Genomic DNA, 12,604 nt, shown 5'->3' with positions numbered 1-12,604 from the left:
TCAGCTGGTCAGGGTTTCTAAATAATATATTTTATTATCAATACACATTTCATACATAATAAAATACAAGTTTGATCATTATTTATTCAATGGGGAAAGACGTACATGTTTAGAATTGGTTTAAATGAAATCAAAACACAGCAAATAGTAATTAACCATATTTCAAAGTGTATAAAATATACCTGTACGTAAAAGTGAGTTTTGTATTTGTTACACGAGGTGAAAAGATCAGCATGAAATTAATGATTTTACACATATTTCACTCACAGAGCAGAGCTTACAGCAATAATTAACAAAGACCAAGAACAAATGTATTGAATTAAAAATTCATTAAACCAGTTACATAAAGTTAAATTATTGAATTCATGAATCAATCCAGTAAAATACGTTCAAATTAAACCGTTCAATTCAATTCTTTCAGAGTGTTGCTATTATCTACAATAGTGCATGGTATAGGATAATCACCATAAAAATCATAGTATCGATCTTCATCTTCGTCTTCATCTTCGTCCTCATCTTCGTCTTCATCTTCGTCTTCATCTTCCTCTTCATCTTTGTCTTCATCTTTGTCGTTCTCTTCATCTTTCTCTTCATCTTTCTCTTTCGCTTTGTCTTTCTCTTCATCTTTGTCTTTCTCTTCATCTTTGTCTTCATCTTCATCTTCGTCTTCATCATCATCCATTTCAGTATCATCAATTTCATCATCAAATCCAAATTCACCATCACATTCCTCCCTAAGACAGCGAAAGCAGAAACCCGTATGGCACTGCTGACACACGATGCTTGGGCACCCCTCCCCTGAATGCGTCAGAAGGGCTTTGCATGAGGGACATGCGCGGAAAATGGGACATCCCACTACGGAGCTCTCCGGGTCGGTGTTCACAGCATCGGAGAGAAGAGCAGCCCGTATCCCACACCAAGGAAGGCTGCAGTAGTTGCTCTCCCCCTGCCATTCCCGTCGGCACGACCAACAGAACTGGTACACACGTCGCAGGGCCTTGGAGCAGAGAGTGCACAGGGCACGCTGATGCCCCACCAAGTTCGCCTGCTCCTGCTGGCAGCGAGGACACTAGGTCGTGACGTGGACAGACGCATAGAGGCCAGTCCCCAAAAAGCAAAACACAAAAAAAAACATAAGCATACAAGAATATTTATGCGTCAGCTTTTCAAATCAACCTTTCATACAAAGCCTGCTACTTAAACACTCGATGCAGTTATCTTCATTCCTGGTTCAGGCCACAGCGTCTGCTGGATTTAGTTTTTTCCTTGATATCAGCAATCAATTCGGACCCAAGAAACCAGTTGAGGTGATTTAATTGTGTAATCAAGTGCTTTAATTGCTCAGTTAAGTGGAAGGTGAAATAGAAAATAAAAAAGCAGGTCTTGCGGCCCGCCAGGATTTGGAGTGAAGATCACTGCTCTGTGCAGTAGCTTAGAGTGATAACCTGGGCCGCACAATTTTGTAAAAAATGTTTAATGTTGCACCACTTTGGGGCCACAACAAAAGTGTTGTTTTGGTCCACCAAAACCACAGGGCTGGTTCTGCTACCATATTATTTCTGCATGGGAGAAAATATTTTTTTTCTATTTTAAAACCTATTTAACCTACCTACGATTTTTACTTGAAGAACTTAACTTACCTGTGTCATCATCGGAGATGCACTCATGTTTGTGAACCTGGTGAGAATACAAAGATAGTATATGTAAGTATAATTACATTCCAATTACGTGTACATACAAAATGAAAATATGAGTAATTCTGTGAATACACTGCCAGATTTTGCCACTTTCTATCGCCTGCTGTTTAAGCACTATGTGTCACTTAAATAATGAGGGTGTTTATAAATCCAGAATTTCACAGCTTGACTGTCCATGTGGGTGTATATTATTATTATTATTATTATTATTATTATTATTATTATTAATTATTATTATTATTATTGTTTGGGGGGCAAGCAGCATGGGTGCATTGGACCCCTATTATTAGTTATACAGCCCGTTCATATGCTCAAAAAGGCATGTATTTTGGCAGGCATGTCCAGTATGGCTGCTAAGGCAGCATGTTTGACACCCATGCAACTGTAGCAGCACCTGCAAAATTGCAGCATTGAAAAAAATATTATGTCCATAACATTTTTATTGTTATTATTACATGTTTTACAAATTTTTTTCCACATGTACCTCCTCATCCTGAACAAATGTGAACATAGAAATGCATTTTATGAAAGACTTTTTCGTAGTTCTCCAACAATGTTTATCAAATTCTCACCAAATTTAAACCATGTCCCGATGTTCAATTACTAATCAAATGATGATGTCCAAAGATAACAGTTTAAATGTAACAAAAATGGCATGCTATGCAGTAGCCTATTATAGTTTTTGAAATTTAAAAGGAACCCTCAGACAGCTTCCCTAACAGTCCTGAGAAGCATGTCCACCTCAGTCCAAAATATAAGAAAAATAAATATGTACAGTACTGCGCAGTCTTAGGCACTTGTATAACATTCTGTACAGATAAGATTATTTCAATAATAATTCAATGAAAGGTCGTAAATAAATGTGCTATACATTTTCCATTACATTTTTAGTAATTTGACAGAATAGTTAAAAACTGAATCAAATCAATATTTTTTGTGACCACCCTTTGGCGTTTGAACTGATTCACAGCTTTTATTTTAAGTTTTTATGTAAAAAGTAGTCAATTGCTTACAGTAATATGGTACTTTTTTATTAAAAAACAAAAATGAAATCTTCTGGAAAATGAATATTTGGAAATCTCAAATGTGTTTTTTTAATACTAAAATACAGTTATTAATATTAATATTTACATTTTTTCCTTTTCTTAATAACTGAGGAAATTGCTACATAATTATTATAGTTGTACTCTTACACCAAAGTGGATTAGGTTCAGTCCATGACTAAATCCATGGCCCAATACACTAGCCTACGGCTCACCCTTGGTGCTTTGCTTTTTTAGTGGATGCAGAGACGTTGTTTTGTTAACCTATAGGCCAGCGAATGATGGGAATCCCCACTATAGCCAGATTCCTCCCTTCTGTTACTCTGTATAGCGTTGTTGTGACTTCTGTGAAAAGCGATACACAACATTAACTTTCATTTATACAGAGATTATCTGTATGCCTTTGCTAAATAGGAGTAAGTTATTAGATGTAGGGAGTCCATTAACCTACCTGATTTTTTCGTAATTAGGCTCGTCGCGAATTCTTCCCGAATCTGTTGCGCGTAAAGAACTCGAGTACGTTTTCTTCCTATGCCCAACGAACAATGGTTATGCCAACAAATTCCAGGAACATCCAGTATTATTATTTTAAATCTGAGACCCAGGTTGTGTCTTATCGCGTTTGAAATTGAAAGTTTCGAAGATTCTTTTTTTGTTTCGCTTTCTTTCTTTATGATACAGCTGTCATGCCGTAGAAAGCTAGCCGGCTATATAATGACAGGCAATAACTACATATCGCCCGGAAGTGCAACTTGCAGAGCATGTACAGTTGTGTTCAAATAAATAGCAGTACGATAAAAAAGTGAATAAAGTGCAAATACTTTTAAATAGATTTTAGTTCCATATTTCAAATGTAGTGGAAACATTGCACATTCAATCCCAAATCAAAGCATTAACAAATTTTATCAATTCCGCAGTATTCTTTTACAGGAATCAAAGAAAAGGAATATTAATCTGTTAAAAAAATGTCAGTGTCAACATTTTTCTCTTCAAACTCAAACACTTACTGTATAAACTGAAGACATTTTTCAAGATTTAACTTCCCTTTTTGATAACTGCTGTGCATCTGCATTGCATCGAGTCAACCAACTTCTGGCACCTAGCAACAGGTATTTCAGACGAGGATGAACAAACTACAATCCACAGTGAATTTGGGGTTTTCCTTCAGAAACTGCATTTTTAATGTCACCCCACAAGTTTTCAATGGGGTTGAGGTTAGGGAATTGAGCTGGCCACTCCATTACCTCAATCCTTTTTGTCTGGAACCAAGATGTTGCTCGCTTACTCATGTGTTTGGGATTGTTGTCTTGTTGAAACACCCATTTCAGGGGCATATCCTCTTCAGCATATAGCAACATAATCTCTTCAATATTTTGATGTATTCAAACTGATCCATGATCCCTGGTATACGATAAATAGGCCCAACACCATAGTATGAAAAACATCCGCATACCATGATTTTTGCTCCACTATCCTTCACAGTGTACAGTGGCTTGAATTCAGGACCCTGACATAGTGTCAATGACCACGAGACCCAAAAATAACAATTTTACTCTCATCAGTCCACAGAATGTTACACCATTTCTCTTTGGGCCAATCAATATGTTCCTAAATTTTAACCGATTCCGCACATGCCTTTTTTCAACGGTGCTTTACAGGGGCTTCTTGCAGATATCTTAGCTTCGATCAAACATCTTCAGACTTTAACAGCACTTACAGGTAATTGTAGATAATCTTTGATCTTTCTGGAGCTGATGAATGGCTGAATCTTTGCTGTTCTGACTATTCTACGATCCGTTTTAACAGTAGTTGCTCGTCTTCTTCCGTGTGTTTCGGGTTTTTTTTTTTTGCCATTTTAAAACATTTGAAAATTTTAGCCGAACATCCTATAATTTGCTGCGCTTTATACGTTTTCCCTTCTTCAATCAACTTTTTAATCAAATTATGTTGTTCCTCCGAACAATGTTTGGAACGGCCCATTCTACTTTGTATAACAACGTGTGAAACATTTGCTTCCCTGCTTCCTTAATAAAGGACAATTAATGATACCTGTTTTTTCACAGAATTAATTCATTCTCTAATTAAACTCCACACTGCTATTATTGTGAACACGCCCCTTTCAATGAATCAGTTACTCAGAACAAGCAGTGTGCACGTCATGAGAGTTCGGTCTGTTGTTTTTCTATTACACTACAACATCTACAAGTATTTGCCATGCAGAAATATCACTACTACTAATAACAGTGGTTCATTGGGTTACTGATGTTGTACTATTTTCTTTTTAACACAACTGTACCAGCCACACCGATTAAGTGTCAATGAGGAAGTGTGAGGCTGATCACTGCCCCATCACTCTTCATTAACAGTAAATACCAGCAGGGCGATTTTGTCTTCAGTCTTATTGTTGTAATGTAGATTACTGGCAAGAAAAATAATCTATGGGCCAAGCAATAATTCTATCCATCCTTCTAGCTGAAAGCCCAGCAGTGCCACGAGCACCCAATACAGAATTCAAAAGGGTAAACGGCTCAAAAACATAACATGGCTTCATGACAATCTGCACCATACCATGACAGAGTTAAGTAGCCTAAATCAGTTGACAAAAGTGCTTGTGTGGATACTAGGTTAAGACGCACCTGAAATCAAGACACATGACAATTTGTTTACCATTCCTTTATTCTGTTCAATTATTTGAGCGACCCCTTATTGATTATGTCATCATGGTAAGCCAAAAGAGTATGTTTCCCGTTCATACTTTTTTCACTTGAAAGGAATGGCAGATCCCAGTCAACTTGAGGTCAGTACAGGTAACACCAGAAACAATGTAGTGTGTTTGTGACAAAACATAATTTCAGTAAAAATTATGCCATTTTGTTTGCATGAACCAGTAATAAATTGATATGTGCACAGTTTCTTTCAACCTTCTATAAAAACATTATTGAGCACTTTAACGTGAAAACTCCTGTCAAAACAAGCCTAAGGTATCAGCGTGAGAAATTTCCCAGCTCACTCCTATGTCACTCCAGTTTAGACAGTCAACATCGAAGCAATTTATGCTCCTTTAAAAAAACCCTTCATTTTTCTGTACTAAACCTCTGAGAATACGTGAATGACCACCGGTTTACACTGAAGACCAGTTTAAAAAACACAAACATAAAACATGTACCAACTCTCAAAGGAACCACTAGGGACGACACGCATACATATATACACGTGCTAAGAAATGTCACAGAAATACAAATGAAAACAAAATTCAAGCAATAAGATTCCCTGCCTATTCACAGACACACAGCCTGTAAGAGGAAAAGTTTTAGGTCCCCTGAGAGCAGAACTCATACACTGACTCTGCTTGCTCAGTCACTCTCTTTCACCCTCTCGCACCCTGGCTCACGCTTACTCACACCCCATACATCTTCCACAGCGGTCTAAGACAAGGTCCATTAGTAGCAAGAGCGATATCGGGCTGTATGCTTGTCATCAGCCCCCCGTCTGTCTCCTTCAGGTCTGTCACAATGCGATCTTCGTGTTGCGAAAACTGGAATTGTCCCTGGAATTGAAAAACAAAGAAAATAAATTAGTCAGTAAAGAGAGGGGGAAACTCCACAAACAAATGAAAGAAAGTGCCTGCATGTGAACTATAACCTTTCAAAGGTCTTGCATTTTGAGCATCTGCCCTGACAGCAACACGTTGAACTCCAAGTCAAAGACATATCACTGACAAAAACCACCAAGGGGGGACAAGTTGTTGGAAGACAAGTTGATGTTATGAGAGTTATGAACCAAAGTAAGAGATGGTGTGCGTGAGGGCATGTGTAAACTTACTTGAGGCTATCATTGTGGGTTTTGTACTCCATTATGGTGTTGGGGGGCAAATTGAGGACACGGCGCAGTGTGTCTCTGATACGGGAAGTGGTCACTTGGTCATTGGCCGTCTTGTTCCAGATTGATAGGATATCCTCCTACAGGGTTACACCATAAAATTCACACACAAATGCTCAGTCAATGACCAATTTCCACTTAATCCCACAACATTGCACACACATAAATGCTATGAATGCACACCATTATGCTATGGGGCTTTGGTTATCCCTTGACACATTGTACTACTTGAACTAGCCGTTGAACATAGACCTAGATGCACCACACTCAAGGTTTGACCCTGGAAGCACACTCTGTGACCCTCACAGTCTACCAGAATCACACCACCTACCCAACCTACTACACAAAGAGTGACATAACACATTCAAAATATGTGAAAACCCAAGAGAGAAGGAAATTGCTTCCGTTTACAGCAATTGATATTACATTAACACAACACAAAGAGCTGTGCTGGGAGTGCACAAGTGTTTCATTGAAATGAACTACTGTGATAGAATAATGCTCCATTCATCCATTCGGGTCAAGTAAAATCATGGAAATTAATCATATTAATTGTAGTACTAATGTATGAAAAGTGCAATTGCACGTCAGTTGCAATACATTCAGTACAATTCAGGGCAGAACTTTAGTCAAAGTTCCTGTTTACTTCACATTTGTTTACTTAACCCAAAGACCAGATCATTCTGTCCACGTTTCAGGCTGTTAAATTGTCACCATTAGGTTGGAAACCATGAAACTGAAGACAAGCACAATGCTCAGAACAGGTCTAACCTATATTAAAGTACCAACTCATCTACAATACTGTGCAGAAGTCTTAGGCACCCTAGACTTTATTATATATATGTTTATTTTTGTGTGTGTTTGTATAAAAGAACACATTCGAGATTTCCAAATATTCATTGTCCAAAAGATTTAATTTTACAGAGACATTTTTGTATTTAATTTTAAAAACATATTACTGTAAGCAATTGACTACTTTTTACATAAAAACTTGACCAAGGCTGTCTGAGATCAGAAGCAAGGAGCCAACCAAAGTCTGCAGAAGAACTGTGGCAAGTTCTCCAACATGCTTGGAACAACCTCCCTGCGGATTGTGTTAGCCAACGCTGTCCTGCAGTTCTATATCTCAGAGAAGTGATGCAGTTTTCAGGCCGAAGGGTGGTCACAAAAAATTTTTGATTCAGTTTTTAACTATTCTGCCCAATGACTAAAATGCAATGTAAAATGTATAGTACTTTTATTTAGGGCCTTTCATTTAATTATTTTTGAAAGAATCTTATCTGTACAGAATGTTATACAGGTGCCTAAGACTTTTGCACAGAACTGTACATAACTAAGGTTTGTACTTGTCTATGCATTACATTTTTAACCCAGGTTGGTATGCTTCAAAAGCCAGGTTCTAAACCTGCAGGGGCGGCCTGTAGCGTAGTGGTTAGGGTAAAGGACTGGGACACGTAAGGTCGGTGGTTCTAATCCCGGTGTAGCCACAATAAGATCCGCACAGCCGTTGGGCCCTTGAGCAAGGCCCTTAACCCTGCATTGCTCCAGGGGAGGATTGTCTCCTGCTTAGTCTAATCAACTGTACATCGCACTGGATAAGAGCGTCTGCCAAATGCCAATGCTGTAATGTAATGTAAACAAATGGCTCTCACTAGATCTGTTGGTCACACTATACTTTCAAGCAACCTAACCCAAATGTTGCCTGTCATTTTAACTAGCCATTTAAAAGAACCGTGAAGCGGGTGGAAATGTACTGCAACGATATCAGGGAGATATCAGGGCATATTTACAGGCAAGTGGAGAAAAAGGACAAAATTGCCAGTTAAGTTCTCCACATACTACAGCAATGATCTGCGGTGGTTAATTTTGAATTAACTGAATCCACTGCAGGAGGTAAGGAACAATGAATGTACCAACAGAAAGTGAAAAGTGAACACTAAAGTTGGCTTTTCCACACAGAGGCAAAACAACGCACACTCCTAGCGAGACATTATAAACTTGGAGGTGACATGCCGCCGCCCCGCCCCTCCCCTGTACTCCCCATGGCCCTGCCTTCATAGTTTGCCCAAGAAGCACACCGATCGCTCCAATGCCCCCCGAATGTCTGACCTGGAAGCGAATAGACACCACGACACCGCAGATCTCCTCTCCCACCATGAACTGCTCCCCCAGCATGGCCAGAATGATGTTCTCCCAGAAGCGCGAGGCCAGCCCCTTCCGCAGCCGGATGATCCACTTTCCCCCGTTCTTGTTGGCTTCATCCTGAGGACGCAGGCCCATTACGGAAAACACTGACCACATCAATGCAAATGGGGGAAAGGGCTGCTACCAGTAGGCAAAGGAAGGCCACAGTGTGTACTAGACACATTTCATCAACAGTATATTCCACAGAAAATGCAAAAGGTGCACTCACACAGCCAATTTGAACGCTCTGGCTCATGTTCACTATTCTATATTCTCATACACTCACGCCCCCTCACTGTTACACTCACACTCCCTCATCATTCCTCTTGCCTCTCCTTACCTCCCACATGGGCTTGATGCCCTCCTTGAAGATGTGGAAGTCACTGTGGCCAATCAGGTCTCCCGGCCGCACCAGGTGACTGTAAAGCTTCCAGAACTGCTCCACCTAAGACAGCCAATGGAAAAGTATATTAGGAAGCAGACAAACTTACCCAAGCAAAATACAGACCGATGAGCTGCGAAAGTGCGACAGGCTCTGCATCAGTGTGGCCATCCTGCCTGCCTTTCAGTGGCTTTGCAGGATAAAGTCCCATTAGCCAGCAGTGCTTCTTAATGAGTGCCATTGTACCCATGAGTGAGATACTTCTAAATGCTAAATGCTTCAGCTTCCATCCATCTGAATCAATGCTCAGGGTTTTTCTGTCCTACACTATATCGTTTTTGCTATATACTCAAGGCATTTGGATTAGAGATTCCAAAAATGAATGACAAAACTATAATCAGCTTTTATTTCATGGCATTTACATGCACACATTTAAAATTTTACAGAAATCGCTCTCCTCATTCTCAGCTGTGCAAAACAAAGCTAATGCTGCCAGTTTTTAACTGTTGCTCCATTTAGTTAGAAGGCATACACCATCATGAGGTCCAGATAATTTAAAAAAACAGCTCAGCCGCAAACTGAGAGAACAGAAGAATTTATTAAGAAGGGCAGCACAGAAACCGGGAATATTACCTAACAGTAGTTGGGAAAGTCTCTAAAAAAAGAGATATGACTAGTGGTAATAAGCAGTGCACAGGTTAGCTATATGTTTGCCCTCAACAGCACCCTCGGGGCAGAAGGTCGAATCAAAAGGGTAATCTCGCACCTACATGTTTGCTAATCAAACATGAAAAATAATTTTACGAGCAGCCTCGTATACTGAAAAGGAAGCTCTGGTTCCCAGCAGATGTTATGCAGGGTAACAGTCTCCCACTGTTTCGCTCACTTAAAATAAATATATGCAATTAATTATATTTTTCCAAGTCAGTCCAGGGGGTTTGGGGAAAGGCAATCCTAAACTAAATATGTCCACTGGAGCAATTCTCAGTTTAGAGGGTAGAAGGAAGTTCACTTCGGTACTAACATCAAGCAAAACGCGTCTTGCCGCAGGGTGCTGTTGAGGGCAAAAAAACCACACCGAGCCACCGTACAGGCCAGGTTATAATTTGAGAGAAAGGAAGGAACAGCCAATGATCCAAAGCATACCACCTCATCTGTGAAATATGTAAGTATTGTAGCGTCATGAATTGAGCATGTATGGCTTCTTCTGGAACACACACACGTGTCTTTATTGATGATGTAAAGGAGGATGGCAGCAGTAGGATGAATTTTGTGCAGAAAGAAATCTACATCGGCGTGCACTTGGGAAAGATGGTTTTGGACTGGCCAAATCAGGCACCTGATTTAAATCCAGTCAAGTATGCATTTCACATGCTGAAGAGGACAGAAGACAGAAACGTTTGGTGATGTTAATGGGTCGTAGACTTGGTGCAATTATTGCATTTAAAATATTAGATGCACCAAAATATTAGACTATTTGCACAGCCAAAAAGGGGGAAAATTTTTACATATGCAATATGCCTGCAATTATGCATGTAAATAACCTGAAATAAAAGCTGATTGTCTGTACGTTTGTCTAACATTCTTATTTTGATCAAATCCAAATTCCGTAAGTACATAGCAAAAATAAGCAATTGCATTTCACCACTGTAGCACTGGCTTCAGTCATTGGCAGATCTCCCCCACCCGCCATTCCCAAGTGGAACTGACCGAGGCCACCGTGCCTATCTGACGGATGTTCTGCTCATAACTCTGCGTGTTGGCAGGACGGCTGGGCGTTCGGCGGAAGTACCAAAAGGTGTAGTTGTACTGGAGAGGGTGTTCCCCAGCCCCTGGGGAAATGGCCTAAGGGAGAGACAGAGCACAAGGTGTGGGTGATGCTTGTTGCATGTTGTACCACATCGTTTCCACATTACTGCATGTTGTTTTAGCCATACGACTCTGGTATTCCTGCTAATAAACCAAATTAAAATGGAAATTGAGAGAAATTAATGTCCTATGGATATAAAGTGAGCTCCATAAGTCTTTGGCCAAATTAATTTAATGTACTCCACAAATTTAGATTGGTAATCAAACAATTCACATGTGGTTAATGTCCAAATTTTTGCCTTTCATTGCTGAATATTTTATACATCTGATGTCATCATGTAGAAATACAGCAATACACATATATACAAACACACACCCTCCTAGCTACCTAGCCAAGACTAGTAAGCTAACCACAAAAAACACCAACCTTTCGTCGCACGTTGTTGTTGTGATTGTTGACACCACTGCCCTTCCCTTCTTGGCTGGCCACCAGATCTTCATTGTCTCCAGTGTCATCATCTTTCAAGCTGTAGTGGCAGATTAACAGTTCAGCAAAACATGAACCCAGGGACAATACAATGAATCATGGGCACAAAGAAAAAATGGGCAATCATGGGCAATTTTAAAAACAGAATGACCATATTCTGCCTGATCAATCCAGAAATTCTACATTCCAAAAATGTTACACCCTCTCACCAACCACCCCACCTGTTCCAACCACAACTGCAATGCCAGAATTTCAACAAAATGTTTTTTAACGGTCATTTCACGTTCTGAGGGATTATTTACCCTCTTACGGTAACTTGACAGCTTGACATCAGACAAAAATAGCTATGCTTGCCATGAAGCATAAAAGTCCCAAACATATATAACTCCTCAGCATTTGCGGCGTTCCTGCGTGCAACTGACCTAACTAACATTTACTAACCCAGCAGTCGAAAATGAGCGTTCCTGAAACAAATCTAAATCTAGATAATTGCATCTAGCTATAGTGTTATTAATTAATTTCCAAATGTCTAGCTAATTGACTACGCAACAAAACCTTTGTATCACAAGTTCACTGGAGCTTAACAATTACGCTATAAGTCGATTTCTTTAGCGAACTCAGCTAGCCAAGTAACGTTAGCTAGCTAATAAAAGCCGAGTCAACGACACCAAACGTTAGCTATGCAGTCATGGAAAGTAAAATTGGTTAGGGTTAAATACCTGTTATGAGGGACAATATAACCTTATAATAAAATATTCTGCTGAACTCTAGCTAACGATAGTCTAAGCCTACACATAGCAACCAACTGGACAAAAGAGCAATTAGGCTTGCTAGCCATTCCGTTAGCAATTAACGTCAGTTTGCTACTTAACCAACTTGTTCACTTACTGGTCAAACTGATTCATTGCTAGCTACTAAGCTAGCAAGCCACGAAACGCCAAAAAGCAGTAGTAGGGCAAATGGTTATTTCCAGTAAATCAGTTAAAAACAAGAGGACAAAATGTGAAGCTTTAATTTGTAAAATCCGTGCTGTCTTTGACGTTGTCGACCATGAATATCCGGTCCGAGCAGTCGCAGTTCAACCAAACAACGGAAAGAATGTCTGGACAAAAAGCCACATTGC

At 39.7% G+C, this 12,604-nt stretch overlaps 2 protein-coding genes across 2 annotated transcripts; both read right to left on the bottom strand.

Annotated features, from left to right (window-relative positions):
- Nucleotides 1–96: 96 nt before the first annotated feature.
- On the bottom strand, nt 97–1,674 carry LOC133132140 (nucleolin-like). The gene is made up of 2 exons (XM_061247343.1): nt 1,641–1,674; nt 97–1,069 (listed from the first exon to the last, which is right to left on the bottom strand). Exons 1-2 carry the CDS (start codon nt 1,665–1,667, stop codon nt 404–406), a joined length of 693 nt encoding a protein of 230 aa, XP_061103327.1. The 5' UTR covers nt 1,668–1,674; the 3' UTR covers nt 97–403.
- Nucleotides 1,675–5,398: 3,724 nt separating this feature from the next.
- On the bottom strand, nt 5,399–12,594 carry LOC133132371 (eukaryotic translation initiation factor 4E type 2-like). Its single transcript, XM_061247770.1, has 7 exons — nt 12,370–12,594; nt 11,422–11,521; nt 10,896–11,030; nt 9,144–9,248; nt 8,729–8,881; nt 6,563–6,699; nt 5,399–6,287 (listed from the first exon to the last, which is right to left on the bottom strand). Exons 1-7 carry the CDS (start codon nt 12,384–12,386, stop codon nt 6,248–6,250), a joined length of 687 nt encoding a protein of 228 aa, XP_061103754.1. The 5' UTR covers nt 12,387–12,594; the 3' UTR covers nt 5,399–6,247.
- Between the last annotated feature and the right edge of the window lie 10 nt (nt 12,595–12,604).

The sequence above is a fragment of the Conger conger genome, chromosome 7, assembly GCF_963514075.1.
Source record: "Conger conger chromosome 7, fConCon1.1, whole genome shotgun sequence".
Taxonomy (NCBI): Eukaryota; Metazoa; Chordata; class Actinopteri; order Anguilliformes; family Congridae; genus Conger; species Conger conger.
This window is presented reverse-complemented; position numbering and strand designations above follow the sequence as displayed.